Genomic DNA, 22,922 nt, shown 5'->3' on the forward strand with positions numbered 1-22,922 from the left:
AAAACTCCTCTTTGGGCCCCTTCTGCCAAGCTGTAGGGTCTGCTCTGACACTTGGGCCTGTCTGCAAGCAGAGGGTGTTGTTTCATCAAAAGGGGATCACCTTCAGCTGGCCACAGCCATTGTTTTCCAGTTGTTCAGTAACTGAGGAATCTCAAAGCTTGCTTTCACTTCAGTCTCGCTTAGAGTTTCTATATTCTCAAAATCTTTTGCCAGACAATCATATTTATAAGGCTTTCCTGTTTCATCTTCCCCAACAATCACTGATATTTTTCACTATATTTGTGGTCCCTCCTTAAGCCCACCATCCGCAGCTGCATTTTCTTATTAGTTTTACAGAAGACAGCATCCCACACTGTGAGGGTGGGCAGGCCCTGGCACAGGGTGCCCAGAGCAGCTGTGGCTGCCCCTGGATCCCTGGAAGGGTCCAAGGCCAGGTCAGACAGGGCTTGGAGCAGCCTGGGACCGTGGGAGGTGTCCCTGCCATGGCAGGGGTGGGAGCTCTTATAGTCTCTTCTGTAGCCATGATATTTTATGAAAAATCCTTTCCTTAGGATTTTCTTCTCCTGAGAAGATGAGAGGCCTCAGGAACAAAATGCAAACAATGATTATCTGCTGCTGTGGGATGCAACAGGTGCATCTGGGATTAGGTCTCGTGTGGTTGTTTCTAATTAATGGCCAATCACAGTCCAGCTGTTCAGACTGTCTCAGTCAGTCACAAGGCCTTTATATCATCCCTTTTCTATTCTTAGCCAGCTTCTGATGAAATCCTTTCTTCCATTCTTTTAGTATAGTTTTACTATAATGCATACCATAAAATACTAAATCAGCCTTCTGAAACATGGAGTCAACATTCTCATCTCTTCCCTCATCCTAAGACCCCTGTGAATACCACCACGGTCTCTTCTAACCCAAACACTTGTGTGATTCTATACTTTTTATAAATTATGATTCTAGTAACACAACCAAAGTTTACATTGCAATCCTATTCTTCCTTGCAAACCCTGTGAGTGAGGGTTCCTCACACCCTCCCTGGAGCACTGGACAGGCACAGAGGAGGTCTGTGACTGTACCACTGGAGGATCTGGGATCTGTTCTGGGGCCCCTCTTCTGTTTTTACATGCAAGCCTCCATACTGCTGCTGAATCAGAGGCCTTTAAGGGTTAATAAACAACAAAATACAGGCTTGGAGGTTACAGAATGAAAATAATTTGTCACTGTCCCCATTTCATCACAGAATGATGATACTTGGAGATGTCATATTACAGAATTTTACAAAGCAAGAAGAAAACTGACTAATGGTTAATTCTGCTGCTTCTCTTCCAGGCAAAGGAATTCTTAAATATCTTCCAAATGACAAAAGCAACACATTTTTCTTTTTGGTTTTGCTTACTTCATGCCCATAGCACCACAGAGATATTCCCTGACAAAAACACTGGATGAGCCAAGGAGATTGGATGGGATGTGAACCAGACCTGTGACATTTTGGAAAACTTGGCAGCCAAAGAAAACCCCGCACAGAAATCAGATCTCCAAACTTTTAAAAGCAGCAGCAGCCAAAGAGCTGAGATTGGCAAATTAATCCAAGTTTGAATCTAATTTCCCATTATCAATTATCAGTTTTTCTAAGGTTGCTTTCTGTCCTGTCAGTCTCAGTCCAGACTGGGAGGTGGGAGAAGGCAGTGGGAGATATTTTTCTCTTCTACACACAGCAGCAATGGCTTGTGAATAACATGCAGATGTTACAGTGCTGGTTCCACAGGCTGCTGCAATGATTACATGTCATTAACTAAACAAAGAAAAATCTGAAATTAAAAAAAAAAAAAAAAAAAGGAAAAACCTGGGAAGGAAAAATCTGTCTCCAGACACGTTTCAGTTATCACAAGCTTAGCCCAGTGCCTTTGCAGCTGGGTTTATTGCAGGCTCCCTCCACATGAAGAACATCCCTAACAGAACCTGGCACACCAGGACCAAGGATAAGAAAATGATATCAAGAAAATGATATCACAAAAGTACTGAAAACCCCAGGGAAAGTCAGGGTGTCTCTGTCTGAATGAAGGCTCTTTCTGGAATGTGTCTGCTGACATCCCACACCCCCCATGCAGGGGAAGTGTGGGTGACTCCCACAAGACTGAGTCTTCAAACTGTAGATCTGCAAGAATAAACCCCCCAAGAACCAGGATTTACTGAGGACCTGCATAAATCTTCGTGTGGTGCCTATTTATGCCCTACTGAATCATTATGACTCAAAAAAAAAAACAAATATTTTTTGTTCTAAAGGATAGAGGAATCACTTTAAATATGAAAATGTGTTTTAAAGGCTCATTGTGTACAGGGCATTTGCACACTGAGAGTCTCAAGTAGCACTTTAGAGAGAGTTCTCAGACAGCTGATATACTTTACCCTGGAGTACTTCCACCATTGGTTTGATATATTTGTTTATGCATTTTATAAAAACTCTTAGTTCAATAAATGCTGCAAGATCAAATAGCATGCTTTTGAATTATGCAAAGTCCTATTATACATATTGTAAATAAACTCCATGAAACATTCATCATCTTCAGAATGGTTTCATAAGGACTCTGTGCAGTGCTTTCTCTTTTGTATATTTTGAGCATTACAATTTTGTTGTAGGTTAAACTTTTCCAGAAAGGAAACTACTTTGGTATCAAGACACATGCAACCCTCTCAACTGAAATACCATTTAATTTACCCTTTATGCCAAAGCATGAGCAATGCAAAGCCACTGAAATGAGAAATGAAGTACAAATCACCACATCTATCTCAGTATGTTTAACACCATTGAATTGTTAACACTAGACCTGAGAAACTCCTGATATTATTGGCAATTTAATTCTTCCCTGATGTCACTACAACAGAAACTCTCTCCTGGCTCAACAACTGATGCATTAAAAGCAAACAAAAACTGTAGCCTGTGAGCACCTGTTGGCAGCGAAAGGTGGAGAGCACAGCGCTTTTCTGCTTGAAACACATTTAGCACTTGACATAGGAAAATGGCTGCTAGGACTTTGCAAGTGAATTTCAGAAAGAGCAGAAAATTCAGCTGAAAAATCCTTAGTTAATAAGCTATTGGTTTCTCTGGGTCTGGATTGAAGCTGCTTAAAATGGTATTTCATGCCTGGACTCAAGTGTTTGTTATTTCTTATCAGTAAAACAGTCTCACTACTGTGAGTTGGGCAGCTTTTCATTAGAAGGCACAAAATGGCCAACAATCTCCTGTTCCAAGGTCTTTTAAGACTAAACTATGCAATTAAGAACTGACACCTGGATTATTTTCCCTTTTAACCCACTAATTGATCTTTTGAAGCTTGTAGTGCGAACTTTTTTGTCTCATTACAGAATGCTACCTAAACTCATGAAGAAGAAGGAAGAAGCATGGAGAAGAAACCCAGGATGACACCCTGTGCCCTCCATCTTGCTTCCATCCACAACACACTAAAAATCCCAAAACCTCAATTTCTCACCCAGTGATACACCTACCCAACTCTATAATCTATTGCACACTTTTGTGGATTCTAGTCAATCTTGAAGTCTAAGAAACTTTCTCCATGAATAAAAGTCAAAGTCAGTGCTCCCCTGGGGGTCAGAGCACCCCAGAGCAGACAGAGAAATATTCCCTGTGCCCTGGGTTTCCACAATAACCCAACAAGAAGCATGGGAAAGTAAATGTACTCACACTACATAAATCTTGTGCTCTAAATATAATAGAGGATGAATTCTGGTGGGTGGTAAACACAGGAGATGGTTTTTAACATGAGAGTTATGTCACTGAGGAGAAACCTCCAGTCAAACTGCAGGAAGCTTTGGCTTCTGGGGCATTTTGCCTCTTTTTGAACACTCAGAGCAAAGGACTCCCCTTTACCCCTTGCTCAGAGGATCTTCCAGGCTGCAGTCACTTAAAATAGAACCAGGATGAAATTGCATAAAAACTTGCAGATATCAAAAGTCCCACAATCCATAATGAAATAGAAAAGGGAATTTATTGGCAAACTGTGAAGTCACAGGCACTAAGAGAAAATTTAATTCTAAAATTTCCTCTTCTTTTAGACAGTACAGGCTTCCTGCAAATAGAAAGAACTCTTTTCACTAGCTTTACATTGATATTGAGGAAAAACCTCAACAATAACCCAAAACAACACACAAAACAACTGTTTTTTCCTTTTTTTAACAGCTAATTAGGGAAAAATTATGCATGAAGACAGATTCCTGCACACAAATATGAGGAGATGCCTGTAACCCTTATTTTCTTCTGGCAGACAAACTTAATTACAAACACATCTAACCTCAGAAAAAAGGTTTCAAATATAACTTCTACATTATTATATTTTCTATATTTATGCAAGTATTTTGGCTATAAAAAGGAAATTATTTTAATCAAGGTATTAATGAGAAAACTTGACATTCAAATTAGCTGCTATTCAACTACATTTGACAAGTATTTTTCAGGAAGTTAATTTAGTTTCCTTCTCTCTCTTTTTTTTTTCCTTCCCCCACTAACTCATAACAAGAAGAGTTATTTTTACCTTGTGGGCACTGATTTTCCACCGAAGGGCAGCAGAGCAGCCCAACCCCAGTGAGCTGGTGCTGCTGAGCCCAGCCAGCCCATCTGTGGGCAATTTCAGCACTCACAGCTGCACCAAGAGCCCCTGGCAGAGCTCATCCAGCACAGGCTCAGAGTTCACTTCAGACAGATGTTCTGGCAAAGCAGGAGAGTTAAAATTAAAAAAGAAAAACTAAAATCCAGGTAAAATATCACAGCTATCTATCTACCCATCCACCCATCCACCCATCCATCCACCCATCCATCCATCCATCCATCCATCCATCCATCCATCCATCCATCATCACCCCTGTTTTTCTTTCTATCTATCTACATCTATCTATCTAATAGATAGATATTCCTTATCTAGATAGATATTCCTTATCTATCCATTCATCCATCCAATATCACCTCTGTTTATATATTATCTATCCATCCCTCCATCATCCATCCATCCTCCATCCACATCCATCCCTACCTACCTCCCTCCACTCATCCATCTATCCCTCATCCATCCCTGTGTCCATCCATCCATCCCTCCATCCTCCACCCATCCCTCCATCCATGTCCATCCCTCATCCATCCATCCTCCATCCAGCATCCATGTCCATCCCTCATCCCTCCCTCATCCATCCATCCCTCATCCATCCATGTGTCCGTCTATCCATCCATCCCCATCCATCATCTATCCACCCATCCCTCCTCCACCCATCCCTCCTCCACCCATCCCTCCATCCATGTCCATCCCTCATCCATCCATCCATCCCTCCCTCCCTCATCCATCCTTCATCCATCCATCCATCCTCCACCCATCCATCCCTCCCTCCATCCCAAGGAGCAGCACTTTGCCCTCCCTGGCACACTGAGAACTGGCATCCTGAGTGTTTTTCTCCAATAATTCCTCGCATTTCTCCCCTTTCCCTCCCTGCTCCCGTGAGTCACTCCCTCGCTATCCCACCTCACTTATTTATTTGGTTAGTTGCTTGCTAACTGCAGCTTATTTGCACTTAAAATAGTCATTATCTTCCAGCATATCTAAATAATTAGGCTAATGACAGCAGGTTTATTTCTGTTGATTCAATAATGCATCACAGATAATATCACCATCCCAAGTCTGCTCATTTAGGAGTCATTAATAAGGCCTTCCACCAAATGGCAGAGTTGGCTGCATTCAAATAGAATAATGAGGATGCAGTTAGCTTTGTTTCATTTGCTCCTGAATTCTTATGTAAATGGGGTTTTTCTCCAGTGTTTCTCCATTGTATAAACACCCAAATTTTCTCCAAAAAGGAATGATAAACTGCCTTCTCTGTGTTCAGCTGAAGTTAGGAATGCTGGAAAAAAGCAGGAAATAAATACCGTGGCCTGTACCATACTCTTATATTAATGGTATTTATTATTGATCATATAATTATATTAATTATATCCACAAAAGAGTGTCAGTCCACTCCAGGCCACAACTACTCTGGGCAGAGGAAGGCACAAAAGGCAGGAGATTGATTAAGGCAGGAGATTAAAAAGAAAATCCCATCCCCACACAGACACCCAACTGACCACTCCTTGTTCTTTGGCCAAGAAAACACATTGTAAGATCATTAAAAACCTACATTCAAATAACTGGAAGGGTTGTCTGACTATCATGTGTTTTATTGGTTTTTCCAATTAAAAAACATAGACTTACAACTGAAATCATGAAACTATCCTCAGAGGCTGCAGGAACACAGAAGGGGATCTCCCAGGTTTGCTCCTGGGGGCACTGCCAGCAAAGGAACACACTTGGTTTGAAAGCATTTCCCTTCCCACCAGCACTGCCTGGGAAAGCAGCTGGCTTGCAGCATCTTTGGTATTGCTCACTATAAAATATGGAGTTTCGTCTACCATTAATCAAAAAACAAAAAAAAAAAAAGGAGGATTGGGTAGCTAAGTATCAAAGCTGAGTGAAACTGCATCCCACATCACAGAACACTGAGATGAGGAGGTTTACCTGAAAGCCAAGGCACAGATTTTCTCCCTAAACAGATCAATAAAACATTTTGGAATCTAAAATTATGTGATTGGAATCAATTCAATAGAAAATGGCTTTCAAGAAAAGTACCGCCACTTTAAAAGATTTAAATAGTATTCTTTCATCATAATTCAACAAACATATTTTTTAAAGCCAGCGAATAACACAAATGCTGATTCCTGTCTTTAAATTTCCCATTATGTATTTCTAGATACACAATTTCTATACACAAAAAGCCATAACCAAGGGCCAGACACCAGATCCATGAATACATTTCTAATGCCACACATCAGAGGAGCTGGTTTAGGTGGATTGTGTCAGTTAAATCCCCTGTCCTACAACAATCACCTTTAGATGTTCATGAAGAATACAAGCACCAGTGTTCCCACTGTAATCTCCAAGAGGGAGATCCTGCATTTTGTTGTGTAAGAAAATACCATACATGAACTTAGACAATTATTCTTAACTCACATTTATTTTTTGCATCTGAACCAGAGGAAAAGCTGTTGAACAGCACAAAAAGAGCCATGCTTTTCATCAGTCATTGACTCCATAATCCCTGCCTCATGAGTCATATCACTAGAACATCAATATTCAAATCGATGTCAGTAATAATTCCAATCTACCCTTTCTCCATTTCACTCCTCTGTCACTCCCTTCCCAAGGGAAAGGCTGTACCATGCATTCCCTGTCTCGCCTGCACAGCAGCTCCTCCTCCCCTCTGATCATTCATTCCACCTTCCCTGGACCACACCTCAGGGAGACACAGGGGAACCAAAATTTGTGTGCAGCAGCACGTGTGAAACCAGCTCCAGCAGAAACAGGGCTGCATTTTCTGTGTTCAGTGCCTTCTCTCAAAGTTGCTAAATATTCAATTTGCTTTTTCTGACAGCTGTCAAGCATGGAACTAATGCTGCTGAGAACTCCATCTGATGTTTCCAAAAAAACCCTTCTGAGCAATAATAAGTCATGCACGCCCTCATCAAGGAAAGATTTCCATCTATTATGAAATTCTCCAAGTGAATTTTATTCTGGCACTTAATCCTTCAGCTTTCTACACTTTGCCTGTCAGTTTTAGTTCTGCCTGCTTGGAACAATCCTGTCTCAACAGAAATATGGGACATTATTTTGTCCCTTTTACAAACTGAACACTGTAGATTCCCATGCACTTCCCTCTATCAAGCCCCTTCACTGTAAAAAATCGATTTTTGGAAAAAAATAAAAAAAAATCAATTAAAAAATCAAAAATCAATTAAAAAATCAAAAATTAATGAAAAATTATTAATTCCAGTGGAATTTTGGCAGACCCAGTGGATTCATTGCACTTCAACCTCCTGGTTTATGGATGTGCCCCTAAAATCTCCCCATCACTTCTCTCTGTGCTGAGATACAGATCCTAATTTCCAGTCCCCACTACCTAAGTGTGTCTAAGGCTGCTCCTCTCCTCTGTCTCTGGCTGCATTTCCCCCTGCCCTCCTTGCCCTCCCAGTGAATCCCTCTCCTCTTTCCTCAGCATAACCTGTATCTGCAATCTGCACCATGTGTCCTTTTATCAGCAGTGACTGCATCTGCCACACACAGGGCTGGGAGATCTTCGTTCCATTCCATGAGATTGCTCAAATAACTGGGTCACCAAGTGGGTTTTGCCTTCCAGTCCAACCCTCCTGCAGTGATTCCACTGATATTGCAATTTAAGCAGATAATCCCCCTCCCTAAAGAACAGACCTTTGTATGAGAACCTTCCCAGCTTTGCTGCAGAGAGCATTAGTCCTTGGAATTTTGGAATTGGGCTTATTTTCAGGTTAGAATATTCTCAGGGGGCCTTTCCATGCATTTTAGGGCTTTTATTCTTCCCATCCCGCACTATTAGCAATTGAAGAATTTTGCTGTTTTTCTCCTCTCTGTTCCTTCAGCATTGAACCCAGAGAGGCCATAAAGGAAGGGATAAAATCCCCCCCTGGAATGCAGCATGAATCCAGGCAGGACTTCATTCCCAGATCTGAGAAACATCCCACAAGGGGGAGAAGTGGGATGGAACAGAAAGAAGAGGAAGAGGAGCGTGCCTGGAACAGAGTGATGAAATCTCCAGAGGGTGCAGGCAAAACAGTGCTTGGGATAATTTCCCCACTTTGAACACTAAAAACATCTCCCAAGAAACCACAGAGGCAGAGTTTGGATACCAGGAAGGAGCAGTAGTGAGGGGGATGTTTACAAGGATCTGCATTTGGGACCAGTGTTCTGGAAGAAATAATTTATTGACATCTGGAGACAGAGCCACAGTCAATTTAAATATGGGCCATTTTCTTTAAGATTATGAATCATGAAAAAGTTGTCTCCTATTACATCAAAGTATCTTTCAGGGAAAATTAGATGGTGATACAAATACCCCTGAACCTACTGAGGATCAGACTATTCCATTTAACTGCACATCAGCTGGCACAAAATATTTTCAGCATTTCAACAAGTGAGCTTCAGAGCTGCTTTAAAAGTACTCTCTGCAGAATGTTCCTGCTCTCTCCCTCTGGTACCCAACAAAGCTGAAGAAAACCCAACTCTCATGTTATTCATCAAGTTATGCAAATGCAGGTTTCCTGTGGTAGTTAAACATCAGGTCTAAACAAGTATTTTTTTGTCCACAATTTATCAAACACAGTGTGCTGCTCTAAGCATACCTGTAGCTTTTAAATCTAAATATCCTCCTGAACACATTCCTTAAATAAACATTCCTGAGTCAGTCACAGGAACTTGTTTGAGCTGCCATAAAATCACTTGTGTACTATCTGCTTTCATTAGTTTTAGTGGGTTTATTGTCATTGTTTTATTTCTCCAGGTGAGTGTTATTTGAAGCCCAATGATTCAAGTATTCAGAATTCCTGCCCTGAATGACAAAGAAACCTCCATGGAGCTGATTCTGCCCTGATCCATCCAGCTCCCACTGTCAGATTATCCAACACTTGAGCAGAACTGATCCCCTCAGAGTGTGATCAGAGCACACAGGGGAGTGGAGCCCAGTCCCAGAGATGGGGCTTCTGCCACTTCACCATTTCCCCCCTTCTTTGGACTGAATCCCCTGCAGATTTTGCTATTTGCATGAGATTTTTGCATAATTCGATTTCACATTTTTCTGCTGCTAGTTTCATCCAGAGTGCTCCTGCTTCCTGTATGCTTCTCTTTACTGCTCCCTGTTGCACTACTAGTGACCAAAGTGCAAAAACCTTGTCAGACAAAACAAGTCCTATTGCCTGCAGGAAAAAACTTGGAACCAGAAAATACAAATATTTGGGAACCATAACTCAGGCTGAAATTTTCTTTTGGGTTTCAAGGAATCTAAGTGGCAAAGAAATTGATTTGTTCTTCAATATCCTAACCTGGCTTACACAAAAGACAGAAAACCATCTTAAATTATTTTGTCTCTGCGATTCCTATTACTTGTAGGCTGTGTGGATCTAAAAATCAATAGCACACAACATCTTGCTCTTGATAAAAACATAATTTGTGAAGGATTTCAGATCAATTTTTTTCTCAGTGTAGGCCCAATATATATATATATATATTTTATAACTCTGTCATTTAGCTGTGTAAACTATCCTTCAAGATGAGGGGGAAAACCACCAAAACAACAAACTCTCCAACAAACAAAACCACTCTGCCAGTGCTTCTCTTCTCTTTCCTAGGTGTGCTCATCAAAGTTCCTCTGGGGCGCAGATGAGGAAAGCAGAAACTTCACAGTGAAGAAAACCAGGAGTGTTATAGGTGGGGCAGGGTTAATTGGCATCACAGAAATACAGATACAGCCCATGTGGGGCTGTATTTTGGATTTGTGACTAAAGCAGTGCTGATAAGGGTGTTATTGCTATTGCCAGGCTGTGGCTGAGCAATGGTTGCACAGCATCAGGATTGTCTTTATTTCATTTTTTTTTTTGCTCTTTTTCCTCACTCTCCCTCCTCAACCAGTGAGCTGGGGCTGCACAAGAATTTAGGAGGGCACACAGCCCTCCCTCTGTCACAGACATACTTTATGAAAAATCCTTTTTGCTAGGATTTTTCTCTTGAGAAGCTGAGAAGCCTCAGAGGAAAAGAAAAACCATAATTATCTGCTGCTGTGGAATGCAACAGGTGCATCTGGGATTGGTCCATGTTGATGTTTCTAATTAATGGCCAATCACAGTCCAGCTGTCTTGGACTGTGTGAGAGTCACAAGCTTTTGTTATCATTCCATTCCTTTCCCTTCAAGCCTTCTGATGAAATCCTTTCTTCTATTCTTTTAGTATAGTCTTAATATATAATTTTCTTTTAATATAATATAGATCATAAAATAATAAATCAGCCTTCTGAAAGATGGAGTCAGGATTCTCATCTCTTCCCTCGTCCTGGGACCCCTGTGAACACCCACCTGCCCAAACTTGCCCTGATTAGTGTGCAGTGGGTTTTGGTAGGTCACAAACTGCTCTCCTTCATGCATTAACAGGAGTAAACATATTTTAATACTGTGAAAGATAAAGGCTTAACTCCTTGGTGAGAAATCCCACACTGTTGGACTCCAGTGGTAAGTTCTAGAACGCTCCACAGTGCAGTGAGCTCCTAGGAAGGCCCACAGTCAGAAGCAGTTCTGGGAGGTACATCTCAGTTTCTGATATCAAACATTCCTGAAGGAAAAGTAAATGCTGCCAGATACAAATCTACTTTGCCAAACTCGTGTTGTTTCACCTATTTAAGTTTCTCAAATGATGCAGCATGAGGATAAACTTTTCATTTTATATCAACAGATCTTTCTTAGTCCCCAGAGCTGTCCTTCCTTCCTGGAGATGCATTTTCCAACTGCCACCCCATATCCAAACTTTAAAGGCCTATCAGTTATATGATTTTTAACACATCTTCCAGGAGAAATAAAAATTCCCACAAAGGCTGTGGTTTATTGGTTGTGCCTGTGCTACACAGGAACTACACTACAGCACAGACCTGTCAGCTCAGTACCTAACCTCAAATGCAATGGTGGGACAAAAAGGAAATCAAATTCTCCCCATCTCTAAATTCCTGCAATCCAACGCTGCTGTTCATTTCCATGAGCAGCAGAGACATTCCCCCACTGGCAGAGGACCAGGCTGTGCCCAGGATGCTCAGCAGGACCTCAGATCAGGATAAAGAGACATTTACAGGGCATCAGATGGGCTCTGAGTGCTCTGTGTGCAGGGACAGGGATTCCCCACTGACCACAGCACTGAGGGACCTCACAGTGACCCTGAGTGCCCAACCTGACCCCGAGGGACCTCACTCAGTGTTTTTTTCCAGCAGCATACCCCAAAATGTAGAGCAGCCTGGCCAGGTTTAAAATTTGCTGTACTGAACTGCCCAAGTACCGGCTATGGCTGCACCTCCACTCTGCATAACCAAAAAAACCTTTCAGAAGTCTGTAAGCTCTTCAAAGAAAAGGGGATCCATTGTATATCTTCATTAAAGGTAGGGGACAGCCTTGGCATGACCCAGATCATCACCAGGAATGTCATATTTCAATTAGCTCTGCCCTGTGCTGATAGCACTTGGCATATCACACACTTTCCATGCACATTTAATAACAGCAGGATTTTCTTAAGGAAAATTTTCAAATTTTATGAGACAGGAAGGAGCATGAAATTCTAAGGTCTTTTTCACTGTTAAATGAAAAAATCATTAAGAATAAAAGTTCCTGGATTAGAGGCAGAGCAGAGGAAAGATGGCCCAAGAACATAGGCAATGATTTGGGATTTGAGAAACATGAATTCAAATCCTAGCTCTGCTGTAGTCCTTCTGGCACATCACTCAGGCTGCTCAATTTTCTGGCTTCTGCTTCTGTAATAAAGAGATAATAGCACATACTAATCTCACAGGAATATTGGGGCTTGATAGCTCTTAAATGCCACGGAGCTGTGGAAATGAACTTGATCAAAACCCCCTTAATGCTGCAATCTGGAGAACATCCAGAGTGCAAACAATTGCCAGTGCAAGTATTTTGGGTGTTTACATGCATGTGGACATTTTCAGAAAGCCTGAGTAAGAAAATGTCTTTGTGATGTTCGTGAAGGAGGAATCTCAGTGATGTCAGAAATCAAGTTGCCATGAGCAGTAAATTCACAGGCCCAGGCCAGGCTGTATTTAACCCCTGAGGCTTTTACTTGGTTAACTCCAAACACCACTTGGAAAGATGGAGAATTTACAAAGTGCACAGAAGAACCCATCAGAAAGAAACAGGGACTGAATTGTTAAAAGGGAAGAAGGAGAAATTAGGAAATTGTTACAATATTTCTTTACATGTACATTTCTATACAGCCAAGGGAATTTACAATGCTAATTTTAGTTACAGAGTTGTAATTTGTGATAATCTACGGTGATATTTCAAAATAACCCCTGTGTTAGGAGTCTGCTTCATGTTTTCAAGATGTCCTATTCAATTTCAGTGAGCCTTATGCTCCTGAATCTGCTTTGAGAGAGTAACTTTAGCTGCCCAAATAAATACAGAAATCACCTGCAGCAGTGATCAAGCACAATCTAAGCAAGGACAGCTCCTTTATTTCTGTAGGAAGATCATGGTTTCAGTGAGCTGAGCAGCAGAATCACCTGTAAATCACAGGCAGACCACTGATACTCTGGTTTGTAGCCCTTTTACCATTCAGGAAATGAGAAATTATAGCAGTGGTTTAACAGTGACTCCTATAAACCTGCTCCCACATAACTGCTCCTTCGCTCAAAAAAATGGTGATTTTACTCATAAAAACTTCACATTAATGACAGCAAGGAAAAAAACCCACAACATTTTCTTCCCCTGTGGTAAATGAAACCTTGGAACATGCAGATTTTAAAAACCCCAAGCCCATCAAATTAAACAAAAGAAGTATATTTAGTTCCCTAAACAGGAAAGCACATATCTAGTGAAACACTTCTAACTAATGGAAAAGCAATATTACAAATCAGCCACCTAACACTGAATTACCTCACAGCAGCACTAGGAAAAGAAAGAAGATAAATCCAGCACAGGTCAGGCTCAGCTACCCTAGTTAAGCTTTTTCTGAAGAAAAACATCCATGAGAATATTCTGCTGCTCATCATTAGGAGTGGGTAAATGCCTCGCTGCTCCTGGTCCTTAATGAATTCCTACAATAACTGTTGAAGATATTTGAAGATATTGCAAAACAACAATGAATAATATGACAGTGGAGCAGATCCTAACAACTAAACAGTTCCCCATCCTAGCTGGGATAAAGTAATGGAGCAGAACTTACTGCATCATTTACGTTGTCTAACTACCATTCTTCATCCCTTTTTGACTGTAATTTGCACATATCAGTAATTCAAAGTGCTGCAATTTAAAAAATATTCAACTCTCTAGACTAATACTCTCATTCAGACTGCATCAGAATAGAGAGAGAGGAATAAAAAAGAATACCATCATTAATTTTTTTTCTTCTATATTTTTTAGAATAAAGTTATAGTATTGGTTTCTTTCTAAGAGAATTGTGGTATTTTATAATAGGTCTCTTTCACAATTATTTTTGTTTCACATCTCTCAGGTAGAAATCCCTAGATCACACTAAACTCCTCAGACTGCTCCATGGCATGCTATGATGTTTTGGAAAATAGATTTATTCTTTTAACAATTTTTCAAGATGTGTTTAATGAGGGGGAAAAAAGGACTCATAATGCCCTATAATATTTTCAATGCAATTACAGCTCTTTCTCTTCTATTTTGTTCTGCGTGTTTACAATTCCAAGGAAAACACAGCTCACTCTAAAATTAGAGAAAAGGGGTTTAAATGCCTTTCTTTCACTGCCTTTATAAGCCCTTCCTGTAGGTGCCTCTGCATCACTGCCAGATTGCTCTGCAAGGTAAGACTGGAGAGCAAAAGCCTTTTAGAATAAATATCTTTACATCCAGCAGGGTTTAAAACACGGATAACCATGGCAGAGCTTCCAAAGGATGAAGCTGTCAAATTAACATGAAGCAGCACCCCTGGCTCATCCTTTCTCTGCTACTTTAAAATCTCCTAGTCAGGGAAAGGTGTTACTAATAAACAAGATCACTTAATTACAGTATGTTTATCAAATTATGGAACAGCTGTTGCTGCATGCACAACCTGAAGAGTAAGAAAAAAAAAACCAACAGAATGGACAAGAATTGTAGAAACTTTCTGCCAAACACTGAAACCCTTCTGACTTCTTATCTTTTTTCAGAGAGCTCCAGTGCAATACCGAAGAGAAATGTCTTGTTTGCCAAAGGATTGCAGCTTCAGGCCAGGGAGGTGTGCAGGGGAGGGCAAGGCACAGCAATTCATCTTTCAGAATGAGCTCAGAAATGCAGCCCAGCCCAAGTGTCCAGCCCTGCCCTGGCAGCACTCCCAGCTCAACGCCAGCTCCTGGGTTCCACCTTGGGCTGGGGCAGCACAGCCAGGGCAGGGCACTGCTCCCAGCACTGCCCTCTGCAGCACCCCCACCTCAGGGAATGCCTCCAGGCAATGGGAAAACCTCTCCACACCGGGGAATGAGTGAGGACTCTGCTTTATCTGGGTTTTACATTTCCATTTCTGCTCCAGACCCCCTGCCAGTCACTATTTGTCCCTGATTTCCCACTGTATATTTGGAACAATTCTATCTCCTCTGCCTGTCATGTTTATTTTCAATGGTTTTCTGTCTTCTATTGCTTTGTTTACTGGTTTGCTCAATGCACTGCAGCTTTGCTGGACTACTGGAGGCATCACTGCACCATTAATAGAAGGTCAAACACCCAAATCCATAGGCTGTGAAACTGAATTTTAAAATCCAGGATCTCTCTAGTTAAAACTAGACTTACCTCAACATATTTCTCTATCAAAATGAAACAGGAAAACACTGCAAAGCAACTAAAGCCAGGAATTGAACTGAAATTCAACCAAGGACGCTGAATACAAAATTCCATTATTACAAGAGATTTTGACAAGGAGCAGATATTCATTCCAACACCTTAACACCTGTGTGCTGGACTGCAATTTGTGGTTTGAAATGCTTTTTTTTCGGGCAGGGAAGGGGACAGAGCATTCCAGCAGTGTGGTAGCTGTGCCCCATGTCCCGGGGGTGAGGAGGGCATCCCGCCCAGGCAGATGGAGCTGCCAGGAGCCAGCTCCCATCCAGAGCTGTTTCCAGGCAACACCCGGGGCTGGGGCTGAGCCTGCTGACACAGGGACCCCTCAGCTGATGGAGAGTCCTGCTGCTGCCTTATGGGCACCAGGAAAATAATCAACACGTGATGCACGTGGAGGTTTGGGAGCGTTAAACCTTCCTCAGGTTCCAAATGAACATTTTCTTCTTTTCTCTTCTTGCAGCTCCCCAAACCTCTGCTTTAGCTTGTTGAGGGAAAAACGAATATCTTTTCCTGGAAACTAAATTTATAGCGACTGAGGCACTGTGTTCACAGCCAAATTAATGTGAGCTTCCTCAAAACATGCTGTGATTATCTCAGGGACTGCTGTCTCCCCTGGGCTGGAAACCCCAACCTCCTTCGTACAATTTTCACCAGAATTTTTCTAACAAAAGCTGTCAATTGCATCAAATTCTGCTAAGGGCTGTAAGGTTATTCTGTGCTAGAAAATACTGTTCGTGACAGAGGAAAAGCTAAAAGCAACAAGCATGCTGAGCACTACAGAATTGATTTAAATCTATCCTCAAGATGAACAGGCTTTTTTTTCATCCAGTAAGCCAGGCAGTCTTTTTGAAATAATGAAATCTTATTTCAAAGACATTAGGAGGAAGATAGTGTTCAGTGTAGGAGAATAAATGCAAAACTCTGCTTCTTTTTTCTAGCAAGGACTGTGTGTCTAATTTTTTCAGTGACATGAAACTTTGTATGTTGGAGCAGAGCTCAGCTTCTCACATGAATACAGTGGAACAAAAAAGTGAACATAGTCTATTATTTTGTCAATACCCATGTGCAACAAAGAACGAAGAAGAGTGTAATTATAAATGCATATAAAGCAAAAACATATTCAGCCTAATACAGAAAAAGCCATGCTCATCATCTAATACAAAATATCTGAGAACTGGGGTTTATTTTAAGCAGAGGATTATAAAAACTGTTTAAATCTAAAATACACATCTACCACAAATTACACAGTTTTGTCTGACACTTCTGTGTTTACTATAAGTATAGAAAGCTATATCCTGAATAAAAAGTGCTTTATCGTTATTGGTTTTATGTATGTGCTACAAAGAAAAACTTTTTTAAAGAATAAATTCCAAGTATGAATGAGCAACAAGTGGTTTGGATTTGAAAGCCTCTTCTCAGAAAGGGAAAAGGCAAAAAAAATAATTAGCACAAATACTTTTCTCCCATGTCCTATAAATTTTGGAGCTCCATTCATGATACTCCCTATTCTAACTTTATAGAGAGCATTTTCTAAAGGACAGCATGATGAATAAATTATCCATTGCTGTTCTGAGGGCACAAAGTGTCTGTGAGGAATCTGTGCACAAAGTAATCAGCCAAAGGTGCCACAAACATGACAGTGACACAACCCAAACAAGCACAAGGGAAACACAAGAGAAAATCACTTTAACCTCCAGCCAGAACCAGGCAAGATTCTCTCCTAAGGATGTCACTGCTCTCTGCAGACTCAAAGCCCCCAGAGCCTTGACTTGTGCTCTGTTAGCCTGGCCATGCAGCAAGCTGGGGAGTCCAGGGATTTCTGCATTCATGGTGAGAGCACAGGAGAGATCTGGGAAAATCAACAGGCAAGGAAAAAAACCCAGGGACTTACTGAGAGGAGGCTCTGCTCATGGAAACAATAGGCACCACTTGCATGGGGCTTCTGTGGAGTTTCCTGGGGAGAGAAAATCAGGTTCTTAGTGAGAATGAGGGATTCAGGGCAGCTCCCACTTGTGCTCTGCCCTCACAGAAAGACCCAACAAAAAATACAATTGCTAATGCACTGCTTGGGCTGGCACTGCACACACTGGTGGGTCAGAAGAGTTTTTTTATTGGACTGCAAAGCCAAACTGCAAAATCTGGTTATCGATTCACAAGTGTGATTTTATTATTTATTACACATTCCATGGACAGTTAATGCATTCAGACAGCTTGCAATGCATTTGAAACAAAAAATCTATGTTTTCATTGCAAATTCTCCTACTAAAATAGACATTATTAAGCTCTAACTGTAAATTTTCCCCGGCACAGGTTTCTGTTTCAATAGGAACACACCACTGTAATTTGTTTTTTGTGTATCCTTCAATTGAAAATGTGCAGCATTTTTGCAAAAGAAAAGTTGTGATAAAATGCATAACCAAAAGGGGGGCATTCAGAATATATTGTACAAGCACATATTTGGGAATTCCAATAGGGTAGCACTCTACTCCATGCCATTCTTATTAATGAGCAGCTGTGACATGCAACATTTTACTGAAATATTCACTGAATTTTAGTAGGTACAGTAAGCTCAGCCATGTTTTACCTAACACATTCTCCCTATGTGCATTTTTCATTTCCACGTGCAAAGGGCATTATGGATTCTTTGATACAAACACTCCTGGAAATAGAATTTTTGTCCATATTTTGAGTCTCCAAAGATAATACACACTTAGGTCAGAGTATAACCAAATCAATCTGTCAGTAAATTTAATATACTTTTTATCCACTTCAGTAAAATTCCTAATAGTAAGTATATTGGGCACTTTTTTTCCACAAAATATCCTACCCCTTATATGTGGTTTCACTTTAAATAAAAAAAAATAAATAAATAAAAATTAAAAAAAAATAATCAGTGGAGTTCCTTTCTAATGAAACTGAGGAAAAATGGGAGCAAGAACCACCAGTAGCAGAAAGGCAGATGCTCTATAAACATGTCAGGCAGCATTGCAATGATCAGACACGCTGATGAAAGAACTTCAGAGTTTGGGAAGGTGACAAGCAGGAGCAGCAAACACTTGAATTTCTGTCTCCTTGGGGCTGGGACCATCACTAGGGGAGCATCTCTGGAGCTGGGAGCCAGCTTCATACTGGTGCTCCCAGCAGCAATGGCACTGCCTGCCTGCCCAAACCCTCCCAACAGCCAATTCCTGAGCTGAACACGCAGGTTTCTTCTCATTTATGTGTTCTTGGGCAAAAGCAAGAGTGGCACTCTTAGAAACTGTCCCTCTGCACAGATTTCTGCCCACCCAAGGGAACACCCAGCCCTGCTGGGCACTGCAGCCCCCTGGCAGCACCAGTCAGCTCAGGGCAAACCCCACAGCACTGGGGACATTCCACCACTGCAGGTCACAATTTCCAGGGCGTGTACAGATCCCTGGGCTGAAATTATCTGCCTTAGCAAGCACACTGAATTTGTTACCCAGCTACTCTGGCAATACCTAAACAACTAGCAGGATTTCAGGTATATTCACATGATTTTATGAAGCAACTTGCAGTACAAGGAAATGCTAGAAGGAGCTGGAAAATGCCAGTAGTTTTGTGTGAAAAAAAATCTACTGAAATTGTGATAAAATCCTGTTTACAGGCCCCAGGGTGACCTGGCTGTCTCTGAAACTGGGCATTACACCTTATTCTTCACACTGACACAAAATGCCATTGAGAGCTGCCCACACAGCTACAAGCAATCCTGTGGAGAAACACCACCTGCACATGGCCAGTGCTAAATTTCCTTTTCCACAAGTGCCATCAATTGTGGCAAAACACGAAACAGGCAAGTTTTGCACTCCTATGACTGAGAAATAAACTCCCAATCAGCCAAGCTTTCCTTGCAGCTGGTGTTACAACATCTGCACGTGACAGGCACACCGAGAGCAGCAGAACCTGACCACAGTGCTCCTGCTTGTCACTGTCACATTCTCTGAATAAATCCCCTTGCCCAGGATTCTTCTCCTGGGAAGCTGAGAAGCCTCAGAGAAAAAGGAAAACAATATTATCTCGTTTGCTTCTCCTGTGTTTTGCTGCTTTGGAATGTGCTTTGGAGATTGTTTATCCAGCTGGTCATTGTTTGATTGGTTTCATGGGAATTGTTTTAACTTAATGACCAATCACTGTCCAGCTGTGTCAGACTCTGGAAGGAGTCATGGGTTTTCATTATCATTCTTTGTAGCCTTCTGTCTGTATCCTTTCTCTATTCTTTAGTACAATTTAGTATAGTATTCTTTAATATAATATAATATCATAGAATAATAAATTAGCCTTCTGAGAACATGGAGTTGGATTCATTGCTTCCTGCCCCAGAAAATACCACACCTGCTCTGTTCAGGGACCAGGGAAACTGCACAGGCAGCTGGAGGAAGCCCAGCTGAGCATGTAGGGAGAAGTTTGGCACAGATGATGATCTATTAAGATTCACTTAAAAATGAAGAAGCGTTTCCAGGTGAAAGTGCCAGTACTGAGACACTCCAAGGGCTTCTCCCTCAGGGCAGCAGCTCAGGCAGCCCCAACAAGCTGAGGTTGTTCTGCAGGGCCACTGAGACAGAGCCCCAGCCCATCCAGGCTTCAAAAATATCACCAGAGCCAAGCATTCCAAGAGTATCCCAGACATGATGTTATTTTCCAGTAGAAGTGGTTTCGTTAAGGATTATATTAAAGAAAATAAAATTACCTAAAGCAATAATAAAAATCACTACAAACACATATATACAATTACTAAGTCTGACTTAACATCTACTGCTTCAGACCTTTATCAAAAGCCTACGTCTAAATTGATCTAATCTGATACTTTTTAATTCTGTTCTAAAAATGCAATTAAACAATGATATCTCTTGCTGCAAGTTAAAAGCCATTCCCTTTAGATAACAACCAAATACAACAAGCAGTGAGTTCTGCCATCATTAGACTTCTAACCATATTACTTCTATTTTGAGGCTTTTTTTGTTTGGTCTCAGTTTAATTTCCTGTCAGCCTTACAAGAGATTTCTAATGTTTGGGCTGTAGGATATGCTCTGATTAAAAATAATCTTCCCAATTACTGCCTGGCACAACTCTACTGCCACATGCACTCTGCCACTGGCTTCTGCATTTCTGTCAGCAGTAATTGTGTCTGTAGCTTCTAACTGTAAATGAAAACCCAGGGGGCATATTTGGGTTCCAGTTCCCTTTGCCCAGCCATATCTTTTAATTTGCACTGTCTGTCAAAAGGAGATGTTTGTAGGCACTAAAAGGAAATCCTCAGAACATCATGTTAAAAAAATGGAAAAGGAGAAAAAATGAAATGCAACTGGAATATGATAAACTACATTTGATATTTATGCCAGGATACTCAACACAGAGCAGCTCACTGCCTTGATTAGCCTTAGAAAAGGGGACTGAATCCATTTACTGAGCATTTCTAGCTGCACTTTATTACCATTAAATTTAATCCTGAATCTTAAGCACCACCTTAGTATGGCTATTTTTTTTTAATTCAATCATTACAATGAATACTTTACAGAACAGCATTTCCTATCACTATGGAAAGAATTATTATTCCTCAGGCTCTGGGCCCTGGCCTCAGCTGTGCCATGGGGTTTCCATCTGCAGCCTGGCTAACCTCAGACATGGCACTCTGACTACAGTGCCCCTCCTCTCCAGCCTTTGGGCTCCTGTGGGGACTCCAGACCTCAAGGGTCCCCTTGTCCCCCTCCATCCCAGGGGGCTGCTGCTCCTGGAGCCCCCAGGAGGACTCTGGGGCTGTCAGTGGATGCCTTGTGAAGGCTGCCCTAGAACAGAGGCTGGGCAGAGCTAAGGAATAAAGCAGGGATTGATTCAAAGCATCTCCTCCATGGATCCACCTTGGGCAGCACAAGAGCCCAGCCAGGGCTGCACCCAAGAGGAACCAAAATGGTCACAAAAATGGGTGACAGGCCATGGGGTCTCTCCCTTTGATCAGTTCTGCTCCATTTGCACCTTGCAGTTCATTGTCCCATTCCAGCTTTAGCCCTTGCAGTCCCATCCTTGTTTTTCTCTCTCCAGCCCACGGGGTTTGTGCTCTTGGGCTGAGATTTGGAGCATTTGTCCTTGGTGCCCAGCTGGAGCAGGAATTGTTTTGTCTCCCTGCTCTGTGCACAGAGCTCACCATCCCCTGATATGAAGCCCAGACCCACACACTAAAGCAGCACAGAATCTGAAACAGAAAAGCTCAAACCTGAGGCATCAGGTGGAGCTCCTGCCTCAGGAGCTGGCTCTTCTCTCCAGACCCAGCTGGGCTGTGCTGCCCCAGCCCTGGGACACTGCACTGGGAGCCACGGGGCTCAGACCTGGCCCTCAGGGCAGCCACAGCCACCAGGGATGTGCTGGCTGCATGTTCAGACCCCACAGGTTCCCTTTTCCTCCTAGGAGTGATGGAGAGGTGGCCCCATGTCCCAGGGCATGCTCTGCGTGACAGGAGCAGGATGGGATCAAGGTGCCCTGGGGCACAGAACCTGGATGGACAAAGCACCAAGCACAGGCTGTGCCCTGTGAAGAGGGCACAGAAGAGACTCAAGGAGGAGAAAAAACACCTGATACAATGTCAGAAATGGAGCTTTGAGTGGAAGGGAAAAAGCACAACCAAGTACAGGTGCAGGAATGCACATGGGGTACTGCATGAAGAATATTAACAAGACACTTGCAGATATTGCTAGAAGCAAATATTCACTCCAAAATGAAGAATACTGTAAAATCCTCTGAAAAAAAACTTTCTATGAAGTCTCAGTCTCTGATCTTTCAAAATTAAGTCATATTTTTGGTCTCAAAATGAAAATGGCACACAGCACATTTGGAATCCAAGGGATGCAGAGCATATTTTTGAACAAAGGTATCATGGAAGTCTTCTTTGTGATAGGAGGATAAACACTGAAATTTGGTGAATATGAGAAGGGATTTGTCCAAATAGCACTTATAATTGAATACATTCTCTTGGCACAAGAACTGATTTGAAATATTAAATGCAAATGCTTTGCACTGTGGTTGCTGGTTGACGCTCTACTCTGTATTGTTTGTATCTGTACGTGAGGGCAGACACTGCAAAGGTGAGAACAGACTCAGTCTCAGCTCTGCCCTGAACCTTGGGCACAGCTCTCCAGGTGCTTCCTTTGTAGGGCTCTGCCCCTCAGTGCATATTCTGTGCAACAAAAGACTGGCAACAGAGGAGAACTTCAACACGTCAACTGAAAGGTCTGTGCAGTGGAGTCTGTGACCACCACTGCCTTCACAGCTGCATGGTGGCACAGAGGAAAAATGGCACAGATCTGTTAAAATATTACTTTTAAATTATTGTACAAGCTGTGTGAGAAATCCCTTGTGCCCCTCTGAGCCCTAAAGGGCAGCAGGGCTGCTGCACAGAACTAGACTGTGATAACCTGGAGCTATCCTTGCTTCTATTTCCATATCCTACCTGAGATAAAACCATCATTTACCATGTATATCCCCCT

At 41.9% G+C, this 22,922-nt stretch overlaps 1 protein-coding gene across 17 annotated transcripts in view; it reads right to left on the reverse strand.

Annotated features, from left to right (window-relative positions):
• Nucleotides 1-22,922, reverse strand: part of RBFOX1 (RNA binding fox-1 homolog 1) — a 1,183,000-nt gene that overhangs the window by 657,418 nt on the left and 502,660 nt on the right. For 16 of the 17 annotated variants that reach the window (XM_036392503.2, XM_054516557.1, XM_054516565.1 and 13 more), the window contains one exon: nucleotides 17,321-17,383. The exons of the other annotated variant lie outside the window; for it this stretch is intronic. In XM_036392503.2, coding sequence (XP_036248396.1) covers nucleotides 17,321-17,383 — 63 coding nt within the window. Of the gene's footprint in view, nucleotides 1-17,320; nucleotides 17,384-22,922 lie in introns of those variants that run through there. 17 annotated transcript variants of the gene reach the window in all.

Source organism: Molothrus ater, chromosome 16 (genome assembly GCF_012460135.2).
Source record: "Molothrus ater isolate BHLD 08-10-18 breed brown headed cowbird chromosome 16, BPBGC_Mater_1.1, whole genome shotgun sequence".
In the NCBI taxonomy this organism is placed as follows: domain Eukaryota; kingdom Metazoa; phylum Chordata; class Aves; order Passeriformes; family Icteridae; genus Molothrus; species Molothrus ater.